This window comes from Dermacentor variabilis, unplaced genomic scaffold (assembly GCF_050947875.1).
Source record: "Dermacentor variabilis isolate Ectoservices unplaced genomic scaffold, ASM5094787v1 scaffold_12, whole genome shotgun sequence".
Lineage (NCBI taxonomy): Eukaryota > Metazoa > Arthropoda > Arachnida > Ixodida > Ixodidae > Dermacentor > Dermacentor variabilis.
In genome coordinates, this window is record NW_027460280.1 from 46,478,448 (window position 1) to 46,503,645 (window position 25,198).

A 25,198-nucleotide genomic window follows, 5' to 3' on the forward strand; every position below is an offset into this window, starting at 1 on the left:
TGGGACTTGTTTCCCTAACGAAGACAAGCCCCATCGTCGAATTGTTCTCTCCGCAGATATCCCTCGTCCGAACACTGTTGATCATTTCAAGTCTACATCTTCCTGTGTACCTCTGTTTAGTTTCGATTCATACTGGTAACTCAAATTTAATAAAGTGCTGCTTGAAACATTGCAACCAGAACTCAAACGGGCCATGACGTACACTATAGTGTGTTTTCGCCATGTGATAGTTTCACCATGGTTGACCATTCCTAAAAAAAAATATTTCCTGCGATGTCATGGCTTAGTCTCAGCGGCAAAACATTTCCAGTGAAACAATTCGTATTAATGGCAGCAGCACGTACGGCTATGTGTCGACAATGACGGAACGCAAGTTCGCAAATCAACATGGTCTTCTCGGCGGTGTCCCGGAGTTTGAGTTGTAGCTAGGTGTGCGCCTCGGAGCAATTCTGCAGCATCTTTACTCTTTGTTCCCTCCTCATTTTTCTTTTTTTTTTCTGCAGAAAAAGGAGATACGAAGTAGCCAAGATGTTCATTATGCTGCCCTATAGAGAGCGTTTGAAAGAGAAAAAAAAAAAAAACTGCCATGACGGAATGGTCAACGAAATACAGGAAGATATATTCAGCTCAGAAGCCATTTGTCGTGTTCCATCTCTGACACACGTCGATTTGATGGCACCGAAACACCCCGTATGAACATTCTGAAAGTGCTGGTGCGTGTTCACGACAACAGTCGCTCGGCACTCTTCATGTAAGGCTACCACGCATATGCTGCCACGAATGCTGTCATTGGGCGAAGCTGTTTCTGTCCTTTATGTTTTCTATCTCTCCCTTCTAACTGCACTCTTGACGTCTGGTCTTACTTTATTCTGCGCCTAAAGAAGCGTGCTCGGACACAGGGCCCAGGAATGAGCCGCCAAAGGGCCGATAACTGCCTCTCTCGAAGCACCAATTAGGCGCGCCGACTGCCGGGAATCAAATTACTGTACACTGTACACACTCGTAGGACAAACCGCCCAGGCTGCGACCACCAAGCTAATGCAAATTATCGCGTCGATGGCAACGCGAGCGCACTATGGCGGTGGCCACATCGATTTACTGCCTTTCGCTGTTGTGATTATTTTTTTTCACTCCGGTAAATTCTTTATCACCGCTCGCAAAAAGCCTGGCTGACATAGTCAGCGTTAAGTATGTGAATAAAATACCGTTGAAAAAAACTTCGGCAACCGCGCCACACCACCCGGCAAACTCCATTCTAAATGATTAGAACTTGATGCAGTTGTTTACATTGTTACGGTTATTTTTTTGCGTCTCTACCGATAAGAAGGCACGCATGGAGGCTTGTGTGCGCGGGAAGAAAAATGCTGGCGTGGTGGAAAGTTCGACTTGGGGCGCATTGTATAGAAATTAGAATAGTTGCGGCACCCATTGCATGGGGGCTTCTCGATTGGCGTGCAGTTTATTTTTTTTTTCGGTAAACGACTCCAGACTTCGGGTTTGTGCAGATAGAAATCATTTCATGTTCGAAGTCGAGAATACCGGAAGCGAGGCTAAGCGCGCACCGTGGCGAGTTGCATTTGCCGCGTTGTTTTACCGCTTTTATTCTAGGGCGGTGTAACTTTTTTCGCTCGATTCTACTCATTTTTGTTATTATCCACCGTTCATGACCTGCCGGCCATGGCAATAATGTGGGCGGAGCACCCCTGAGAATACTGGTGAACTGAGAAAAAGGAATCGCATAAGACGAAATAGTTACATTATGCCTGCCTATAGGGTGCATCTGGCGTTGGTCGTTCTCAGCGCTGATTGTACGTTCGTGTGACGCATCAACCAGCACGATGTCTTGCTTGAGCGTCAACTATCCTCTGACATTGATTGGCTAGTCCTGTTAATGCACTCGCAAACCACGGGCCCTGAAGATAAGGCTCACGGAGTGCATAGTGGAAATTTAGATTCAGTCGTAGTATCACGCTTAAAGGGACGGACATCCGCTCAGTACATGAATCTATATGACCCCGCTGATGGAAAGATTGCCTATCGTATTGGCTAAAACGCGCCAGATTTTTTTCACCAAACGTGGATTTATATATTTAATTCTGCACTAAAAGTCGCGAAAGATGACCTTTGGTGCCCTACGGGGCAAAAACATGGAGATGCATATGAGGTCTATCACGTGACCTTCTATTAGTGTGCGCGATTCCTAGTCTTTTTATTAGTATTGAAACGCAGTGCAATTTTTTTCTGTAATAACATCTTACAACTTAAAATGTGCAGATAGGCCTTCGTTTGCAGTCAGGAGAAAAGTGACGCTGCCTTTGTCTTCTTTTTCGATGAGTTGGCTTGGCTCGTCTGTCGACAGAACAACACGTCTAGAGCCAGCCAGCCATGCCGTAGGCGTGTACTTGGGGAAAAACGCGGTACAAATATAAGAAAGGTCTGTAAAACAACGTAAACTTATTGCTCCAGCTTTTTATTCTAAATAGTGGCTGAAAAGGTCAAAATGTAGGTGGTTAACAACAGTTGCACTCACTCCTGTGAAAGTAGGACGACGGGCGGCTTTCATAATTTGCGAGGCGGGCTATCGAAATCGCTCTCACATGTCAGCGTTGCTGAAGGAGGGACTCTTACTTTTTTTCGAGGCTGCTTAGGTCGAAATATTCTGCTCACAAAATATCCACGCGCTTTTGGACTAACCGCTGCAGATGTAAACGCTAACGAGGGTGAGCTTTGCGTTGCGCCATAAAAAACTAGGTATTGAAAAATAGGTTGTCAGTGCCTTTAACAAATGGTCGCAAAAGTTAATAAATGCATATCGACAAACTTAAAACTTTTCATCTGAAATTCATTTCCATCGAGAACATTTAGGGTTTCGGGCCAACATGGAGCCTAATTTTAGCTTGCTTCGTAATTGCAGAGAAAGCACTTCTATTGAAAGTTAGCGTTGTCTTACACAGGTCGTTAACAAGTTCAGTTGTGTTTCTATTATATCATTGTTACCTTCGATTGACTTTCTGATGAGATATAGTAGAATACTATGATTGCTTCAAGAAAATTTCAACGATATAATCGGTGATTCGAAAAGAATGTCCATAAGCATGTTCAGAGCTTCAGACTTAACGACTCAGATATAAGATCCTCTTTGAGAGCTTGAAAGCTTCGGAGGTTAACTTTGGGAGTGCTGATTAAGTGCTTATGTAATTAAAATGAGTAAGATGCGTTAGTGGAAACTCATGTTTTTATTAGCCAAGCAAGGCAACTTGCGACGCGCATTCATTGTTCTCTCGGTCACACAGCCGGTTGCCTACCTTTGAGTGTTTATGAATAGCGGCGGCGGGTAGCCATGGTTACGAACTGCCGTAACGAACGACAGCGTGTTCCCTCGCAGAGGGCTGGTTCGTTCTAGCAGCAGCAATTAGGCAGAAAAGGGACACAGCCTGGGGACACGGAGTCTTTTCATGGGCGGCCACTCGTTCGTTTGTTCTGTCGGCACGCTGCCAGGAAGTGCAATTGGAATTGTTAGTTGGCCAGAGGGCGATAGCTACCGCCATAACGTTCCCTGCGACGCGGCCTCTTTTTGTTCTTGCCTCCAATTACGCTGCTCAGAAAGTGAGCTTGACAAAAAGAAACTGACACAAACTCGTCCAAAAATACGGCACTGGAGACATGACGAAAGTCACTGTACAATTAACACAAACAACACAATTCAGCAGGCTGCCTTTCTCTTTTTCTTCTAGTTGGATTTCTTGAATTCGCGCTTATAGCGGCAGTCGGTTCCCCGCTTCTTTATTTGCGGAGGACGCGTATAATAGGAATCGCTAAATTGAAGCAAATACTGGATCATAAATAAAGCAACCTGAAAGTAGGCTATATTGCAACTAAACAAGGCTCAAAGTTCGCGCGTGTTTTGTTGTATGCCCTGCCCTCGAGAAATCTGAGCATTCAGGTAGGAAGCGAGATATCATAAACAAGGTTACACACGAAATAGATAACGATGACAACAGTACTACATCATCGTGTGAAAAAGTGCTCGGTGATTGTGCATGAGTGCTATAATTAACCGTGACTCATCCTGAACTTAGCCGGAACTGGACCAACAGGACTCGCTCCCTGCGCAAGTGCATGTGTGCTCAAGTAAACCACGAAACGCTGGTGAAAATACTTCCAGAACTAAGAACCACTAATTCAGATAGGCGCACACGAAGTCACACCCTAGAGAGAGAGAAAAACAGTGATAAATGAAAGGCAGGGAGGTTAACCCCGACTAAGCGCGGTCGGCTACACTAGACTGAGGGAAGGGGAAGTCACACCCTAAGTGCTATATGGAGAGGCAGGCTTTGAGCGGAAGCGTTTTCGATCATTGACGATGCGGTGAAGCATTAGTCGCCGTTAATTGTACTTGGCTATTATAATACAGTTTCTCTTTGTTGTCTGGTATATATATATATATATATATATATATATATATATATATATATATATATATATATATATATATATATATATATATATATATATATATATATATATATATATTGGCTGGTTATGATATCACAAATAAAAGGTAGGATCCAATCCACGCTGTGAGGGTGGTTGGCCTGCGAAAGTGTGGCGTCACCTGATACGATAGACCAGTTTTGGCGTAGGCTTGCACTTGGTCCTGCCGAGCCTGAGAACGATGCCGCTTTGTATATTGACGTCGCTCAACCTTTCGTCGGTCATCGTATTCGCGCTGCTCTTCAGGCGTCCTAACTGTGCGTGGCTTGCTCTGGGCAGGAATCGCTGCGTCCTGCCTAGCCTGAGCACGACACCACTGTCGCTGCTGTTCGCGTCGCCGCTCATCGTGTTCGTGCTGCGCTTCGGGAGTCCTAATTATGCGTGGCCTTTCCGTAACGCTATCAGAACAGATATAAAATCCGTTGCTAGGCGGGTTCCTCTTTTACATATGAAAGTGTAGTTACGTCACTCTCTGCTTCGTATGCTACAGTTGTCACTTCCCGGCAACTGCAGCTTATGCAACCGTAGCCTTAACTGGGAAACGCTTGCGGCGAACGCTATGCGCGAAGGCGAGCTTTCTGGTTCCTTCTTGCTTTCTCCTGCACGGCCGGCGCCGCCGTTGCCGTGAATGCGCAGAGGCGAGCGCCATCTGGTGGTGCTGCAAAGAGCCAAGCCACACACGCGGCGCGCGCCTCCCGCATTGATTGGTTGAGCTTTACGCTGCCGAGGCCAAGACATTCCGGGAGCCTCGTAATACACAGCTTCGCTGTAAAATCGGACCCCTCGGTTCCCTTTCTTCTCGTTCATTACATAACGAAGGTCTCGCGTCCGACAGCTTTGATGCCTTTAGGTAAGATGTCTGGGTTTATTTACCAGTTGCCTACACCCATATAGTTCACGCACTACGTGGCGCCGGTGGTAGATATGATGTTTCACATCCGTCGCCAAGGCCATGCATAGTGGCGCTGGCTAACACTCTCAGAGTTAATTATAATATATAAGCATGACTACTACAGAAAGTGGATGGCAAAACGGCGCCGCGGTAGCTCAATTGGTAAGAGCATCGCTCATTTCCATTTATGTATCATTTCTTCAATTCAATTAATAATTACATATAATTTTCCCTATGCTGTCCTTGGCGCAATTGTTTGTTGTCTGTTGTCTTCGGCTGAATATATATATATATATATATATATATATATATATATATATATATATATATATATATATATATATATATATATTGTGCTCCTTATTCGCCAGGTTAGCTGCATGCGTAGTGGTGTGCGCATATATGTATAGGCCGGTAATTCTATACTTTATCCCTTAAGGAGGCTTCTTAGCTGAAAATGAAGTGCTGTAGAAATAAAAACAGGAGTACTGTGTTGCTAACACCCGACGACCAAAGTTATAGAAGACGAAGACGGTATATATATATATATATATATATATATATATATATATATATATATATATATATATATATATATATATATATATATATATATATATATATATATATATATATATATATAAACCTAATTATTATGGAAGTCTCTATAATTGACACTGACGTCTCTTACGGATTAATGCACGCGAGAAAGACTTTTTTTCTCTAGGTTTAACTTAAACATAAGTGCATAATTAATGAAAGATAGAGAGCGAGATGTTTTTATAGTGCTGGATGATTTGAATCGGGGATATGCGGAGTAATAGCGGATGAAGTTTAGCAAGAAGAACAAGAGAAAAACACAAGACAACCATTAGGAGTACAACAAGCCGCATGGATTTGAAGAAAAACGAAACTGTTCACTTTACCCAAGACGGTTGGACGTATTTATCTCATCGTCTTACTACTAGTTGATTTTCACATTGTTGATTAAAAAGAATATACCTCCTCTCCGTAATAGCAAGAAATAAGTGAAGAATGCGCTGCATTGTTCGCGAACCCCTAAACCTTAAACGCGCGCACGCACACACGCACGCACGCACGCACGCACGCACGCACGCACGCACGCACACACACACACACACACACACACACACACACACACACACACACACACACACACACACACACACACACACACACACACACACACGCACGCACGCACGCACGCACGCACACACACACAACAAACACACTGTAGCTATTCAGAGAAAAGGGTTTTAGAGGAGACCGCAAGCTTCAGTGGATCAACAGTGGGAGAGCAATGGAAGCCTCGCTGATAAGAATTAACGCAAGAAAAAAAAGAAAGACGGACACAAAGGAAGGGAATGAGACGTAGAGAAGCCCTGTGTGTGCGTCATTTTTTGTGCCAATTTCCCTCATCAGCCATGCAAGACAAACTAGGTCAACAGCTGGTCCTCCTTAAAGAGAAGTCTCAAGCTGACCAGCTAATATTTCGACAAAGGGGCTTGCCCCGCCAGAGCCTCTTGATCGACAGGCTGCCTCTAGCCTGAGGCTGCCCTAGTGCGCCCGCTGTTCATCGCCACAGTAGCTACGTTTCTCAGTGTAGTCATTGTTGTGCTTTTAAGATTAACATTCGGCAGATAGCTGCCTGTTTGCGCACAACTGAATTAAAGAGAAAGAAATCTCCAACCAAAATATATTTTTAAAAACCCCAAATTTCGGAGCCCGACCGGTTCCTTCTTCAGAGATGACGTGGCGTTAGTCGCATCTGTGTTTAAATGCGTTTTTTTTAACGCGCGGATACTATTCGTAGACCTTGAGCGTAAACGGCGCTAAGTGTTCCTGGTGAACGACTGATGTTAGCCAGCGTCTTTTGGATGTGCCAGTCGAAAGGAGCCGCCGCCGGTGGTTGTTTTCTCTCTCCAAGACGACAGCGCCGTCGAGGCTAAACTGGTGATCGAAAAATTGACTCGCCATCCCGGCCCTGTGAAAGTTGATGGCCAGCAAAGCTGTTGCGATATCACTACACCTGCTGATAGAGGTATAAGTTTATCACGTTAGAGTAATGGTGGTGATAATCGCTTTGTGGTCACTGTGGCAGACCGTGATAAGTTTGCGACAATTTTCGCTACATTCTTGGCGAAGACCAAATCCAAACACGATCTGCACCGCGTGGTTGGTTGATTGGGGTCGTTGTAGCATGCGAGACCAAAGTTGTCCCTGACAGACGATACGAATCAGTCCTTGTCGGGTTTTCCAATGTCAATATTAGTGTCACCGCCAATAACCACTGGTGTGCCTCTCTCTTGTCTCACCTGTGCAAAGTGCTTTCGCATGAAATTCTCAATGTCTGTTTTGGATATTCCAGGGTTCCAGTATTGTGTAATAAATAACTAAACATTACTAAAACTGTCCGATGGCAGGATTAGAACACAGGACCTCTGCTAGAGAAGTCCGATATTAGAACTATTACGCCACGGACGTACGCATCGAGGAGCGGCATACAACGCCCTTATAAAATTTTCGCGGGTTAGTCATCAAATATGTGTTTCGGATGCTTGCTTTGTGCTTCTTCTTTATTGAAACGAATGCTGTTCTGTATGTTGTACGCATCATTACAAAGAATAAGAATGTATGCCTGCTTCACCATCACCGCGGTTCGGCCCGGTATTGCACTACCTCCGGGATCTGCCCACAATTTTTCCCACGGCCGCGGACACGAAAAATGCCGACCAATGAGGGGATAACAGCTTCGCTGTAAAAGCTCGTAGTGTTCTGTCACAGCAGTGCGTTCTCTCTTTAGGTGGCGAAGGTCATTCTTGTGTTGACGAATTCTTTCCGGGAGGTTTTCAGTCGCACCAATATAAAGACCCGGTGCTTCTTTTTGAAGGTGCGGCAAAACAAATTGTTTCGGCTCTCTTGACGAGTCTTCGAACTACGGAAAACTTGTGGCAGGTGGGGTGATTAGAATTAAAGTGACGATAGCGTCATGTATGTGTCGATTTTCTCAATACAGAAACGTACAGGTGCAGTTGCTCTCTTTTTAAAGATTTTTAAAAATAAATTTGGATGGAGTTTTGCTTGCTCTTTAGTTGTTACGTTATCACGGCAGGCCAGTTTACGATTAATTATAAGACATAAAAAATTCCGAGTACACTCTTGTTGCCTAGGGGCCTTAATTATCTTGTCTGCATTGCAAGAGCAAAAGGAAAGGAGTACAAGCAACTCCTTTATGCAAGAGGAAGTGCTCGTACCATAGTTAACTACATTTCCGAGAGGTCTGGTACGCCTCCCGACACAGTACTTTCACTTTACTTGTGCTAGATTGGAGTGAACGCGCTGTTGCGCGGGGTACCAGAGCTGTCTAAAGTCCAACTAAACATTGTGCAAGGGGCCATTCCCGCAAATGTAATTTTCGTACATTCCTTCCTTTTTTAGAGAATGGCTTTTGTAACTGTGCCACATGGAACGCGATAAATTACCCGTGTTGAGCATGCGCATGTTCAACAGCGGTAATTTAACACGTTCTATTATGGTGTGTCAAAACTCATAAAACCGGAAACGCGCTCCTGGTGAACCTCACTGTCTCTCTCTCTGTGAGGCAGAGAGGTGGGCGTTTAAACGAGTGATTCTGAGAACATAGCAACAATATTTCGGCCCGATCGTTTTCTCGAATCGCACTGCGTCACATGAGGCTGCTCCTCCAGATAGCGATGCAGACAAAGCATCGCCGCAAATAAACGTTGTCTCCTTTTTCTTCTTCCGCTCTGAAAATACGCTCGTTTTAGGCAAAACCAACTCTGAGGGGATAAGACTAATTATAGAAACAGAACATTTCCACCATTTAACAGTTTTTAGCGCAAGGAAACGCACCACACGAGAGAAGGCACGCTGTGTCCTGTGTGTGTTTCTTTGCGCTAAAAACTATTAACATGCAATACCAACTAGCCCACCAGTCTGTTTCGCTGAATATCCACCAGCACACCAGTAAAACATTCGTATAATTGGCGGTTGAGGAACTTGTATACTTACCGTGTTTGGATAGTTCTTTGTCACATAATATGTATCGTGGTGGTTGGTGGTTCTTAGTGACTTTCGTAAACTTTCGTAATTATTTTTTTTTGTATTCGGTACCTTCGCTCAAGAAACGTATTGACAAGTAGTCTTGTGGCACATATTGCTATGTGTTATTAGTACAGCTGAGCCCGTAATACAGTTTGGTTGTCGAAAGTAAGCGCTGTGTCGTTCCTGCTGGTGCACGTGTTCCCGTGTTGCGCTGCACATGTCCCTATTTCAGCACGACTGACCAAGGGCCCTATAACCTAAAACTATTCCAGTCAGCTTTATTACAATCTCCTGAAGTCAATGTTACGTAAACGCTGACGCAAGCATCGGGCGGTGACCCGTAGTGTTGTTTGAACCGCCAAATCTAACGTTCTCCCCATAAAAACCACGTACAGCGCGAAGAACAAAAACTGCGAGAGAAGACAAGCACAGCGCAGGGTTTGTCGTCTCTCGCAGTCCTTTTCCTTGGCGCTGTACGTCGTTTTTACCATGAATTACCAACTAGCCCAAGCAACCACCCTAGCTCTCTTTGTTTATGGGAAGATTACCTTTGCGTGCTTTCAAAGTGAATCGCGTTGCCTACCTTGATGACAGGTTTTCCTTATCTAATTGGCTGACAAGAGGCGAGGAGCACGCAGAAGTGGAGAGGGTTTTGGTGGGGTCGAGCTAGCGTAGTGAAAGTAGATAATCGCATGAGGAGGGGTGGTGCCAGAGTCTGCGGTTGGCCCGCTTCCCCTCGCTTAGTTTGGGGTGGCTGCTCGAAAACCACAGCACGGTGCAACCGGAAGGTAAAAAATGCCGCTAAAACGCATCCTTAGCGAAGAATAGTTGGTAGTGCGACGCGGTATGCGTGCCGAAGGAGCTGCATGGACAACCTTATACTGCCGCGCAAATTTTAAGCAAATAAATCCAGTCTCCCCGGCAGCTCCGACTAGCCAGTGCTGAAGCGATTGGCGGGCAGCATTCTTCTATTGCTTTCAAAACGGGGCAGTCTCCAACTATTCTGGGAAAAGTTCAGGTTTTTTCGCCAGGTTTTTTCTCGCACAGCGGCCTGGCATGGGACCTGCGATTTCAGGAGTAGTAGCGAAATTGTTGTTGAATAGTTGATGCCTCGAACCCTCCGCTCGACTTGAGGTTTCCTTTTGGATGCGGATGAATTATTTAAAAGCGGAACCGTCTTCTGATCCTTCTAGTGTCGTAGTAGCGCGCCCGCGCTCCTTTTTGCTTCGAATCTTAACAGCAACATTGAGCATGAACAAAAACAAGTCAGAGCATGCAATTCGTGGGGAAAAAAGGGGGTGGGATGGGAGGATTTCTACACTCACGCTGATAGCGCTCCAAGGGAGACACTTGTTGTCCACAATGAACACTGAAACTTTTGCTTTCGTTCTTGTTCGACGTCGCGAGCCTTGGTGTAGGCGCGTGCAGTGTCATTAAAGCTTGATACCGCCTCCGCGCTTTGGCTGCGCCTGCGGGCTACGGGAAGCGTGAGCACGTGCATGTCCCGTGTGTCGCGCACGTCGGCAGTCGCTGTAGTCCCTTCGCGGATCTCGTCCGTCGAGTGGCAACCCAATCGCGATGAAATATTCACGAACAAAGTGAAGGCCGTTTCGATTCTCCTTCGCCCCACAGTGATTTGGGTGAGAGAAAAGGAGCATCGACAAATCAAAGGCGCTAGTGAATGGCGCGTGGCGGCTGCACCCTTTGCGTGATTGCGATTTTTCGAACACTACCGAAGGCGTGCCGGAGTCATTCATTCGAGAGAGAGAGAGAGCGAGAGAGAGAGAGACCAAGGACAGGAAAGGCAGGGAGGGCGACCAGACGAGCACCCGGTTAGCTACCCTACACTGAGGGTGGGGGAAATGGGAATAGAAAGAGGAAAGAAGGGAGAGAGTAGGCACTGAGAGCGTGTGGGAGGATGCACTCATTCATTCGAGAAACAGACGAAAAAGTGAGGGTGAGAAAGCGGATGAAATACAGCAGCAGCGAACTAGGAAACGAAAACAGAAAACTATGCACGCGCTGCATCATTATTTTGCTCACGATCGCTAGCTGGCAGAGTTTCGGCGCCAAGTAACGCCAGGGTTGGAAACAATGGAACGTCGGGCAGGTCAGATAGCCGCATATGCCTTTGTAATTGTTAAGCCGCTCATCTGCCAGGGTATATATTTCGCGTGTTTTTTCAAAATAAACCATTGTTGCCAGACTGCACTCGTCCGCGTTTTCTATCTTGTCCCTGTTCGTTGGCGCCTTTCTTCTTTGAGTATGGATTACCAACCCGTCCAACAGTCAGTACTTCTAAATCATCTCTCAAACGTGCAGTATAGGCGGTGGGACGCAGTAAAGCATACAAGCACTTTCTCGGATCTCTCTATGCACGGTAATTGACTGTGCGTGAACCGCAAAGGTAATTACCTACTGATTCCTATACCCATGAACGTGGGAGCATTGGCACTGTTACCAAAGGTGGGAGGTGATGATTTCGCACGCCTTTTTGTCGGATCTAAGTACCTGCAGCAAAGACTCACAACTGCAAGCACGTTTAACGCTGTCTATGACCTGCGCGGAGACGGTGCCAAGAATTTCCCTATTGAAGAACAGCCCACTCGTCGAAAGCTCATATAGGCCAGGGGCGCTATAACGTAAAACTATTCCAAACTTTTCTATTCCATTTCTGCTATCAGCCCTCCGCGATTGGTCAAAAACTTTTTGGACCACCCCCCTTCACCTGTCTGCCACGTGACGTCACGAAATCCGCGATACCTCCCCATCTGATATGATGTGTACACTCTGATTATGCATGATTTGACAAAAAAAAAAGAAAAACTGTTATTTCCGATTCGACGCCTTTTCGCCATTAGCCCCCGGCTATTGGTCAAAAGTTTTCGGGCAGCACCCACTTCTCCTGCCTTTCACGCGACGTCACAAAACCGCGAAAACTCACCGCGTCAAAGTGACGTGTACGCATTCAAGATGCATTAATATGCCGAACAAAACTGAATTTTGTTCTGAATAGCCGCAGGCTGCCCCGTTCCGAAAGAAATAAAAGATGGCTGCAGCCGATCGCTCAGGCTCTAGCACTCGCACCTGCCGGATAACATGGGTTTATTTGTGTATAATAAGACTTCTTGCGTGGCCGCATAACGTTTTAGAGCACTTTCTGCACGTTTACGACCTCGTTCTGCCAACTCTTCTTTGCTGAGGATCTCTTTTAGCGTCATTCTTAAGCTTCCGTTGCATGCCGCCACGATATTCGACCAGCCACCGCAAGCTAAGTGAGGGAAAGCGGACCAATCGCAGACGCCGGTACCACCCTCTTCATCTGGTTATCGATTTTCCGTGTAGTGGCTCAGCCCCATCGAATTCCTCTCCACTTCATAATGCTCCTCACCTCTTGTCAGCCAATTAGACAAGACAAGCTGCTCGGTGTAGGTAATGTTATTCGTTTTTTAAGCAAACAAAAGTGACCTCCAATGTCGAGGAGAGCGTTTGATTGGTCTGTTCAGACAACCCTGCGGGTGAAAGCCCGTTTCTTGCGTCGGTGGTTACAAAAATTTGACGTCAGAAGATTGGAATAAAAACATATTGGAATAGTTTTACGTTATAGGGTCCCAGCGCAATGAAAGCGTAGGATTCGACAAAAACGCTCGTTTGACGAAGTGTTCGTAAATTGCCGGTGTGCGTGATCACTTTAGCTATTTTATGAGAGTGGGCCTGTGGACAAATTACGCAGAAACATTTCGACAGAAATTAGAGGCACCCATGCAGTGAAGAATCGCTAAGAGCGTAGGAATAGGAGAGAGAGAGAGCCATGATGGGAAAGAGTGCCGGATGCTTGCCTAAAGTTGAACAACTCTGCTAAAGAGATTAGGCACAGCCCAGTAGGTGATGGCTTAAGTTCAGCAGTAACCTCATTGGCTAGAGGAATGTCAAGGTCGGTCAGCAGTTGCCGCTTCCCCTTTTTATTTGTTTATTGAAGTCTATTTAAAGGCTGCATGGAATCCATTCTTTTCAGTCTAGGCTGTAGTCAATAAACTGATAGATCAGTAAGACTCTGTACGATGAAACGCTAGTCTGGGCCGGAACCACTTGGTGGTCGAAGAGTGACAATCGGTTGTGTGTAGGGAAAGTTGTCCTAGGCTCTAACTCGGGAAAAATAGATGAGCAAGGCACCGTGTACTTCTGTATTTATCATCAGTGTTCTGCAAATTCTGCATCTGACTGTGCAAATATTTTCGCTGCAATCTACATCCAACCTGCCTCCTGTTTTATCAACGACGTTTATCATTTTGAAGAGACTTGATCAACTTCAAGGAGAAAGAACAAGCTTTACTGTAATGACATGTTCTCACTTAGTAATTCGACGGAGCCACCCTGCGATTTCAAATGGCGCTGTAACTCTATTCTGCGCACTACACGGATGCGAAACAGCAGTATCAGTCAGAGAGTGATTTCTACGAATGCAGGCAAAACGTCGCTCCTCGCCAACCTATCGAAAATACGTTTGACCGGCACATATCGTGGAGGAAGCCGACAGAACCGCTGAAGAGTACGTGCAGCCCTCCGTGGATAAAAAAGACTGCTTTGCTGCTGGAATGTAAATGGCCTAAAACCAGAATGTAGTTCATGCACCATTAAAGTTGTCGTGTAATGTTTGAACGTGAGAGGACAATTCAGCTAGCAGCTCAAGGCTTCCTAAGGCGGGCATATGTGAAGTCGTATTCACAATGATTTTCGTTCTTATGAGAACCGTCGTTGACAGGCCAGACAGGCCTCCTACGCTGATGATGTGTTCACGGTCACGATTGAAAGGCAGCTGTTTGTATGAGCTGTTTTAGAGTGCGAACGGCTTTTTGAAAACAGGGGCGTATGCAGGAAGGCCCGAGCTTCTAAAAGTTCGGGATTTACGGGAAGTCTGGCGACGCCCTTAGATGAATGAGCTAATGCACTCTTAAACAAACGCACACCCTTTGGGTCGTATCTTGCCACACAACAATAATCATCATCTGTCTTGCGTTTCCTTCTTCGAAAATGCTGCGCTCGCTCATTTCCTGTCGAGAATGCTCTATCGTACTAATAACGGGCATACAGAGAAAAGACGGGGAATGCGGGAGATGGCAATTCAAGACGATGAGCAAAACGTGAACAAGGTGAATGCAGGAGCCAACGTTTCGACAAGTGGACTTGTTTTCTTCAAGGCGACATATGCTTTCCTCGCCACAGTATATATAGGTAGGGTTCTTCTAAAGGGGAGGGGGTGTGAGGCGGGAGCGCGTGGAAACGAGGGAAAGTGTGTTAGCTAACACTAACACACTTTCCCTCGTTTCCACGCGCTCCCGCCTCACACCCCCTCCCCTTTAGAAGAACCCCACCTATATATACTGTGGCGAGGAAAGCATATGTCGCCTTGAAGAAGACAAGTCCACAATAACGGGCATGCCGTTTGTGACTTGGAAGTACCGAGCTCGCAGCGTTAAAGAAAGGAAATGCGGACAAAACATGACATTATTGTTGTGTGGCAAGATACGACTCAAAGGGCGTTATTTTGATTAATAGTGTGGTATCAATACATAAACTTGAACCCTCCGCACGCCTCCAGTTTCATTGGTTTATCTAGATTCACCATTGGGTCACTATGATTGGGTTATCATCACTTGGGCGTTACCTCATGGGCGGTCAAAAAAGAACGAGGTACCTGGTCAAACAATCCGTGCCTTCTCTTGTTTGTTTATCGTTCCACCCATTGCATTACATGTGAAAGTAAGGTATAAAAAATGTTACCTTTTAACGTATTCGAAAGAAAGAGTTGGCATGAGAATGCGCCGCGTCTGCGCTGTTCGTCTTCGACGGTAGATAGGCAGATTATGTGCGAAAGAGGAGATACGTCCGTGACGCGCTCCCGAAAGACGCGGCAAGCGGCTTGCGCCGTGTAGATAGACAGGGGCATAGTCACGGGTATCGTGATACTGCGATTTTGCGTTGACAACCACAAGCGGTGCTGGCGCCTAACGTTGCCCACTCATCTGTGTTTGAAACGAAGAAGCGGCGTGTGCAGGCCTGGCGCGCTCGTGTTGACATACGTGGTTTCATCTCCACATTTTATTGCCTGCTGCTTTTGCGCATCCCGCGCTATCTCTGTTCACTGGCTGCCGTCGAGCAAACTCAGCCTTGCGAGAAACTCGGGGCACCCTGCATAGCACCCCCGGGTCATATAATCTACAGCACTCGGTGATGTCAGTCAGTTTCCACTCAAAACGAAGCTATCATACTTGCATTCCATACTTATCGACGAACGCGTACCGCTCACTCGCTAATGGATTGTTAAGGCCGGACGTCTTTTCGAGATTTTCGATTGATGATGATGTATGGAGTTTAATGGAAATGTTCGATTGCATCCAGTAAAAAGAATACAACTAAAGTAGGTCGCTGAAAGTGTCACGCACTCTGCGAAACAAGAAATTGCTGCCATGATCGAATACCCGTCCGCCAAGTGACCATTAGCCTTGACGAGCATAGCAGAAGTAGGCATGCGGTATCAAACGACAGCTTTTTAGTATGCTCGACCACAATCCTTTTCGAGTCACGCCAGATGCCCATAAATGGGCTCCACCTACGGGAGAGACTGAGCGAACAGGGCTTTCCTTGAAACGCTCATTTTATGAACAAGATTGCGCCTACACACACAAAAAGAAAGCAATATAAAGCGGATCACTGTGAGAGCCAAAAGAAACCGAAATAAGTTTGCGTGTTAGCCCACCGAGGAAAAGTTGCGGTAGCGCTATAGCTAAGAAAAGCGCTTTTGCAGTCGAGCGAAGAAAAAAAATTTTTTTTTTCGAATTCTCTCTCTCTCTTTCTTTTTGCCATTCCCTCCAGAGCGACCATGAATTCGAGTTCAGACCGGACGGTCGTAACCCAGATCAGCGAGCGAGATAGCCACTGTGTGTCCGAAGCTGGAGCGTTTAGCCGGAGCTATTGAGTCTGTTTGGATGAACGGCCGATCTTTGCGGGGGCCAGCATTTTCCCTTACGCCGTTGTTGCGGGCACTCAACACAAGGAGCAGCTGACGGAAGAAAGAGTCAGACGCCACAGACCACAGAAGCACGCAACGCTCAGCTACGCCCCGATACGCTATGGCATGAGCCATGCTTCCTTCTTATAGTGAGCGTCACTGAAAAGCAAACGGCAAAGATTTTCAGGTCCTTCTCATTTTTCCATTCTGTTCATGCACTGAAGGGGTTCGTGTGTGCGCTTACTCCGGTTTTTTTATTGTGCGACGTAGCTTGCACTGATTTATTTACTTATTTATTTATTTATTTATTTATTTATTTATTTATTTATTGCCCAAGACTTTGCGGCTTTCGTTTTGGTCAAACATATCATATTTAGTTTAGTTAAAACTTTATCGCCCGCGGAAAAACGAAAAGGAATGAAAGAAGTGTATCCGGCCGCATTAACTGTTATCTTCGTTTTCCTGAAGCTTACAGCAATACACGTGTCTAACGATAGCGGATTACCTCCATTAAAGCTTCCTTTACTAAATCCGGCCATGCTTACGAAATACAACAATATTAATTATTAATGGATAAGGTGACTGGTTTAAAAATGCGTCTCACAAGGTTTCACGCAATGTTACTACTGTTGCGTTACTTATTTTCATACGATGAATGAGAAGAAAGAGGTTTGACGGAGGGGCCCGATATTTATTATATCATAAGAAGCCAACAGGCAGACATCGAGGACAACAACACAGGGGAAATTACTTGTACTTACTAATTTAATTAAAGACAATGATAAATTAATGGAAATGAAAGTGGATGAAAAAAACAACTTTCTGTAGGTGGGGAACGACCCCACGTCTTCGTATTACGCGTGCAATGCTCTTACCAATTCAGCTACCGCGGTGCCGTTCCCCCATCCACTTTCTGGGGTATTTATGTTTTACTACTAGAACGAACCCTAGGAGTGTTAGCCAGTGCCAACACTCACAAACCTTGGCGGCGGATGTGGAACCATCCTTTATGCCGCAGGCGTCACGAGTACGTGATCTTTCTGGGTGAAAGCAACTGGCCCAATTTCCATTTTCCATTAATTTATCCTTGCTTTAATTCAATAAAACTGTAAGGCGGGCTAGTTGGTTTGACTTTATTGTGGAAAGATTTGCGCACACTGAACTCTTTAATTCAGTTCGTAAGTACAAATAATTTCCCCTATGTTGTCCTTGGTGTCATTGTTTGTTGACTTCTTATGATATGATTAATAAAAATTGGGTCCCTCGGTTAACCTCATTTCTACTCGTTTATTACATAACGAGGGTCTCGAATCCGGCAACATCGATGCCTTCAGGCAGCATGTGTGGGTTTATTGACCAGTTGCCTTCACCCAAAAATATCACTGACTGTTTAGCAAGTGATAATGTGGGAAGTTGAAGTGAAGCTGCTTTCCGTGATTAAACGAGAGAGAGAGAGAGAGAGAGAGAGAGAGAGAGAGAGAGAGAGAGAGAGAGAGAGAGAGAGAGAGAGAGAGAGAGAGACAGTAAACATGTTAATGCCACTATCTGTGTGCTAATGAGATGATCTCGAGCGTGCAAAGATGGGGCCAGTAAAGCTAAGAGAGAGAGAGAGAGAGAAGTAAACCTAAAGTCGCCATTGCCGCTGGTTACTATATATATGAACAACATCGATCAATCTTATAAAATACGGCGGTGGACGTCTGCCATGTTGTCCATCATACGACAGACTTCCGTCCGCTGCTGGGAGAAAAATAAGGCGTAGGTCACAAAGCACGCCGCTTTCGTCATGCAACAATAATTTTTGACTGGCACCACACGGAGTCGGGCAATTAAGGTGCAGGAATTTAACAAACAAAACGGCAATACAAGAACAAGCGCCGTACCTCCTAGTGATACATTTCATTTTCTATTTTTTTTCTCACCTTTGTTCATTGATCAGGACGCCGCACTTGCCGCGCTAGGGGTACTCGGCGCGGCGAAGAAGAGAATATCAATTCAAAGGAATTGTTGCAAAAGGCGACGCCAGTGTTTCTTCTTCGCAGCATTATTTTTCAATGAATAAATAAGAGAAACGAACTAATTAGTATATATTTACCATATTACACGAGAAACCGTAAACGACGCCGCTGAATCACTTTCGAATTTGGTTTTGGTTGTTGTGTGATATTGTAAAATCTGCTTAACTTGAGCGCTGTCACCGCTCTATCAGCAATCTCTCATCAAACAAAGATGTAGCCATCTTCGTTTGACCGGCAACACGAAGTAAGCAGGACAGCGAAAAGAAGCATAGTGGGAGACCAGTAGTACCAGCTCTCATCGCGAAAATATAGTAATTTCTTTAAGAAAAAGCAGTAGCGTCAACCCAGTGGGATTCATAGATGTGTTTATACTCCGTTCCATACATAGCAGTCAACGCTGTGGAGGCTAGAGAGACTTGTTGCAGTGGCTTCGTTCGCCCCCTGGATAAAGTTCGATGTTTTTTGACCGCAATTGCGCGCAACTGTTTCTTATATATGCTCAGTATCGAATGAAACAAGTTTTAATCCTTAGAAACAAACTCACTGAGGTACACGGCTGCTAATGCGTTGTTTTAGATCATTATTATTGTTGCTCTTTTCGGGTTTTTTATTTGCAACCTGTCGCGAGGAGCCTGAGGTGCGTGCTCGCGCGAGCGGACGCTGTTGGTGCGCAGCAAAGCATGGACGGAACGCGCGGAGTGATAACTTTTCTTGGCCGAACTTCTTGCGTAGCTTCAACATCGTTGACTGACATGTGTGAAACGGAGTACAGGGTTGCTGAGGCTATTGCATTGAGGCGCTCAGGAAAAAAAAAGGAAGAAGAAAACTCAGTGCCCCTCCACTCTGTGAAGAAGGTTGACCAGCGAAGCTGTGTATGTGGGCCCCTTAATGGCGAACTACACCTCCCCCGAGGGTCGGCCCGGCACTGCACTATCTTTGGGATAGGCTCACGTATGGGGAGCGCTTAAAGCCCGATTCACCTCCGCCGCATGTTAGCCTGGCACTGAACTATCTTCGGAATTTGCCCACGAATGGGGAGTGCTTAACACCTGCTCACCTCCGCCGTGGGTCGGTGCGGTATTAAACTATCTTCGAAATTTTTTTTCTACACCGGACACGATAGTGGTGAAACTAGCCCTTACCAGCTTCTCTATAAGAAATAATAGAAAAAGCCTCCTGTTGTGGATGAATAAAAGGCACGAATAGCGAGCAAAATATATCGTTTAGTGCATGTGTTTGGCGCGTGTCTAACGCGCTGGGGAATTCGTAGAATTCACTTCCCTCGCCGTTCGTGCTGGCATTATGATACTGACCTTTCTTCAAACTCCTCCCTGTTTACTGTTACTTGTAGACGGCCAAACGGAAACGAAGTGAGCGCGACCAATCGGTCTCTTTCAAGCTTCGGTCGGGCGCTACCAATGTGATAAGGGCGTGTTGAATGACATTGGTCCGATAGAGTGTTTATTGCCATTCATTATAGTACTGGTGAGGCGAGAAATTGGACTCGGCGGGGACATCCGAAACATATAGAAGAAAGAATCCCTGACAAATCAATTCCATATGTGGGGCTTCGATACAACATGATAAGAAAGGATAAAAGGCGAGAAACAAAATGAACCTGAAACAAGAAAAAGAAGTGCAGAAAAAGCATTCGTGTTTGTTTTTTAGTGTGCTATTGCTTCTTCTTAGTCGCCAAAAAACTTCGAGCTCATCGAGGTGACGGCTTTCGCTGGTAGTGGGCATAGGAGCGATATAAAATAAAAGTGTGACTCAATAACAAGAAAAAAGAAAGAAAAGAAAACGATGTGAAGTACTTTAATTATTTATAGGTGCTGCAGCATCATTATAAATAATAATAAAAGAAAACAAAAGCAAATGTGAATGCGATATGCGACAAGATAAGATCGGTGAACGTACCAGGTGTTTTGGAATGGGTCGGCAATGAAAGCGGGACTTAGTAGCACAGTTAGCAGTCGAAATCACGCGAAATAGAAAGAACACGAACAAATAATTCTTAGAAACACGACGTCTTCACTGCTCTCTCACATCAGCGTTACAAAAGAAGGAAGCGGGGAGGAGGAGTGCAAAACAAGAGAACCGCCGTTGACAGTATCGGAGCCGTGAGCTTTACAGGAATGGAAACTTTCAACGGATATACACGAGAGACTTAAGTGCAATAAACCAAGCAGGCTCTGCGCTGTCCGGCTTCAGAGCTTTCCCGAACGACCGTGAGAATTTAGCTAATTCAAATGCATCCCTCACTGCGACTCTTAAGAGCGTGGGCTCGGATAGACTCCTTAATCTTGCTATTTGATTTATTCTTGAGATGCTTTCTCTAAATCTGTCCTAAGGAAGTAAATGAGGTTGAGACATAATTCAAGTAAGACATAAAAATATATACAAGATCAAAAAAAAAATACTAGTTGTACTTAAAAAGACATGTTACTGGTCAGCTGATAAGTTAAGCGACCAATAAGCATTTTATACGTTCCTTGGCGTTTAAATTGTTCGTTGCAAAGCAGGGAACACTCTAATGTTTTACTTCTAAATTTATTTCGCTAGCTGAGCACCCCATGTTAATTTGGGGTCGCGTTTTCTAACGGTGCATTTCATTTTCAATCCTTTCGGCCCTTCGTCATTGGCTCGATCGCTGCCGCGCAGCCGTCCTCGCCTGGATTGGCTACTCGGTAAGGTGGATGTTAAAATAAGAATAGAAAATGAAATGGACTGTTACAAAACACGGCTACTGGTTTAGTTTGCAGGTGCTGTTCAATGTATAAATATAATACCTGGCACCTTGTCGACCTAGCTTTCGGAGTAATGCAAACTCACTCAGAGCTGTGAATCTTTAGCATTGAGTTGCTAACGTTCAAATATTCGAATTACAGTTGAAAAAGCCTATTTTGTTATCAGTCTTCCTTGCGAGCAGAAAAAAATAAATGGCACAGGGTTTAAAAAAAAGTCTCAATCTGTGTGCTTCGAAGAAAATAGATATCTGGCCCCTATATAATGTGGGTCTTCGTCGGCAAAGCGGCTTTCCTCGGCACAGAATAGCTCACGAAGAAAGGGGGAATAAAGGGAGAGCGGAAGGAGCTCCGCCACAACACACAACCATCAGTCACTCGGACAGTGGCTCGCTCCTCCGGGGTCATTATGCGCGCCCTTCTCGCGGAAAGTGCTGGTCGCCAGGAAGCGCTGCAGCCTTCGTCCGCACTCGAAACGGCCGCGCGGCAACCCTTTGTCCTTACGAGCCCTGACCGTGCCTGGCGTCGTCGTCGTCGGCGCGTGACCGTCGGCCCCTCCGGCGCGACGCGGCCTGCATCCGTCCAGTGCCTCGCGCTGCCGTCCCCCGCTCATGTTTAATTCAGGCGCCGCGCGCCCTCTCGTGCAGCTCGCAGCAGTCATCCCGGCCAATCGATGCGGTCGTCCCGATGGGCGCCATTTTTGAACGCCGGCATTGCCACGGGACCCGGCGGCGGCGCAGGTCACTCACGTTGCGCGCCGACCTGAGCAACTTGCTTTGCTGACCGACACCTGCGACGCCCCGAAGCCACTACCGCTTGCGCGCTGGATTTGGCAGCCACGGGGAGACAGACACCCGCGGTGCGCAGCCGGACTTTTTCGTGATCAGACGCGCGGCTGTGTCCCGCGCTACGGCTGCCCGTGGCTGCGAGCCGCGCAGTCCTACTAGCAACCAGGCTCGCGCAGAGTGCGCCCGCAACTAAGGAGCAAAGAAAACAAAAGCAAGTTCCCAAAATAAGGGCCACCGTGCAAGTATGAGAAAAAGGACCAGCCATCCCAAAAAAGATTGCTTTTATTCAGCCAAGACTACAGAGCAACCATGCTGGCCTACGAAGTCTACCGCAAGCCGGCCAGAACAAAAGCTCTCGACGCTAAGGCAGCACAAAGAACCAAAAGCGTATACGGCGGCTCCTTACCTACGAAGTCCATGGCGGTGCCGATGTGACGGGACGCAAAACAACTAGCAACGCGCGCTGCTTGGCGCTCGGCTTCCGCGACACATCCGGACAGCAAATGCGCGGCGGCTGCTGCGAGAAAGCGCAGCCGTACTGCGGCACACGGAGCGCGCTTCGCGCCGCCGCCACCAGTGCGGCGCCACGCGCCTTGCCCCAGTTGCCAGCCGACGGCGCGCCAGACGCTTCAGCGCTCCACGAGGCGCCGCCAGCGTGCTCGCCGATCGAGACCGGGCTTCCGGATAGTAAAGCCGGGGGTTCGCGCGACCTTGGCACTAGGTCAAGGGTGGCCCGGAATAAAAGTTTTTCCCCCCACCGGTAGTGGCCCTAATGCGACACCCGGGCGGACCAAGTGCTCGCTGCCGCCCGACGGGACACAATAGAGCAACTGCGCTCATTAGCCGCGTTCGCGCCTTCTGCACGTCGGCTTGCTGAGGGTGCTTGCGATCTGTCGGGACGCGTCCCGTGCTTTTATTGATGGCCGTGCGCTCCGGGATTAGGTGGGGAACCCTTTGCCCGAACAAACTTGCGCACGATAAAACGCCCAGAGTGAATGCCACGCGATGAGCCACTCCAAGCTGGCTTTCCCGCACGTCTTGGTCAATGAAACAAAGCCCGCTTTCGGAAATACTGAGGGCTTGCTGTGCCAATTTTACAGTCGCAGCTGTAAAGTCTGAAAACTGGGAAAGAAATACTTAAGAATGCGGCGCATAAAATTCCGCTCTTATGTAATGTTCATAAGGTACAAATTTCACAGTGTACGCAGTGTAGGCAACACGGGACAACCACGTAGGCGCACTAACAACTGAGCGTTTTATTTCTCGACATAGGAATAAATAGCTGCTGCCAAGCATCAAAACAACAAGAAAAAACAGTGCCGTCATCTGCATCGCACAGCGAAAACACGATACTGAACAGCTTCTAAGTACCACTCCCAAGATACGCTAGTTCCTTTGTCGATAGAGAAACTGAGGGTTCACTGATACAAGCATCACCGCGCTTCTTGATCTCAAACGCTTCCAATATGTCTCTTGTCAATTGATTATCTGCTCTGTTCAAAACACAGGTTCTATTGGAATCTGGAATGCACTTGTGAGCCTTGGCAGCAGCTATTTATTCCTGTGTCAAGGAATGAAACGCTCAGTTGTTAGAGCGCCTAAGTGGTTGCCCATGTTGCCTTCCTTCGTCCGTTGTTTTATTTGGCACCTTCGTTGTAATCATGTATAACCAACTCGCCGACCAGCACGGGCTCAGTGGCAGTAGAATACAACAAAGAAGAACTTGGGTACGGACTTTCAGCAAAATGTCTTGACAACAACAGTTTGGTATCTTCGAGGCACTTTGTGTTCATGGCAAGAGCACCGGCGGTTTGATCGACATCTATATGTGCGCGACCCACAACGAGCACGTTAGGCATCTTCATATTTTCTGCACATATTTTCTCATACGGGAGCTAAAGAAACCACACTCATGTTCATACTGATGGCTCGAATACACCGACTGGTTCTGGAGGCGCTGTCGTTACGCTGACAAGAAGAATAACACTACGGTTCAAGACACACACGTCACGACGTCTGCGGCTCCAGAACTTAACGGCTCTCTGCCATAAGTTCAGACGCGCACATTATTGCAAGCACCAACGTTCCCCTGTCAATGCCTTGCACGTGAGCGAGCTGGGAGACACCACCAGAAGATCTGCGCCAGATTCTGTGGCTCCTCCTGATGCGCCACGTCCGCCACATCCACGGGGCGGTGGCACCCGTCACCAATCAGCCACCGCTGAGCGCCATCTTCACAAGAGGGTACGACTCGGTCTAGAGCCATAATGCAATAAGGTTTTCTTCTTTTTCTTCTCATCTCTATATTGCCCCATCCCCTTACTCAGCGGCGGATAGTCAACCAGATGCTTTTCTTGTTAATATCCCTCCCTTCTCCCTTTGTTTGCTCCTGCTTCTTTCTCCCCATTATCTCTCTGTTGATACAATTTTTACTTGCGACAGAAAAGGGCTGTGGGAACCTTACGATTCGAGCCACTTCTTCGAAAGAACGAGTACTTCACTACTGTGCTCCTGACGCATACCGTATCATTGTAGACATGCGTCAACTTATAATGAAGTGAATTGGAGAAAAGATGTAACACTGCGCATTTTAGCAGCAATTGCTTCTATGTTATATCAGCATAATGGTTAGCATCGGAATAATAGAGAAGCGAATGGGGAAGCAAAGATTACAGTTTCGCCCGTAACCGGAGAGAGTGACTGGATAGCTGGCTAAATATAATGAGCGGCACGTCATAGACATTTCGTGCAGTGCTTGCTGGAGTGAAAATTCGCAGGTGGGAAGCGAGTAAACTCCTCTCGAGAAGAAAATGTGTGAGTCGTATTCGTTTGTGGAAGTTGCTCCTCCCGGTGGTGAAGTAGAAAGACTCTGTCTTCTTCCTCCTCTTACCTATCCGGACTTAGCCCCTTGATCTCTACTAAAATAGTATTCGTTCGCTTTCCTCAGATTTATATTTGGGATACCCCGCTGACAGGCTAACCGCTATCCTTGAAGAGAACAAGCCGACGTCAGCGCCATCTAGTGAACATGAGAAAACTGCGAGCGCTAGGAGGAGAAATCTAATGAAGACGAAGCAGGCGTGTTCAGCCTGCTTCGTGTGCCCACAACGGCACAACGTGCTCGTTGTGGGTCGCGCACATATAGACGTCGATCAAACCGCCGGTGC

General features: G+C 46.5%; 1 protein-coding gene across 4 annotated transcripts in view; it reads right to left on the bottom strand.

Moving 5' to 3' along the window:
• The window catches only part of cpx (synaptic transmission protein complexin), a 296,980-nt gene that overhangs the window by 104,080 nt on the left and 167,702 nt on the right, over positions 1-25,198 (bottom strand). The window contains exon 1 of one of the 4 annotated variants that reach the window (XM_075676415.1): positions 22,438-22,568. The exons of the other annotated variants lie outside the window; for them this stretch is intronic. Coding sequence (XP_075532530.1) covers positions 22,438-22,450 — 13 coding nt within the window. The 5' untranslated portion in view covers positions 22,451-22,568. Of the gene's footprint in view, positions 1-22,437; positions 22,569-25,198 lie in introns of those variants that run through there. 4 annotated transcript variants of the gene reach the window in all.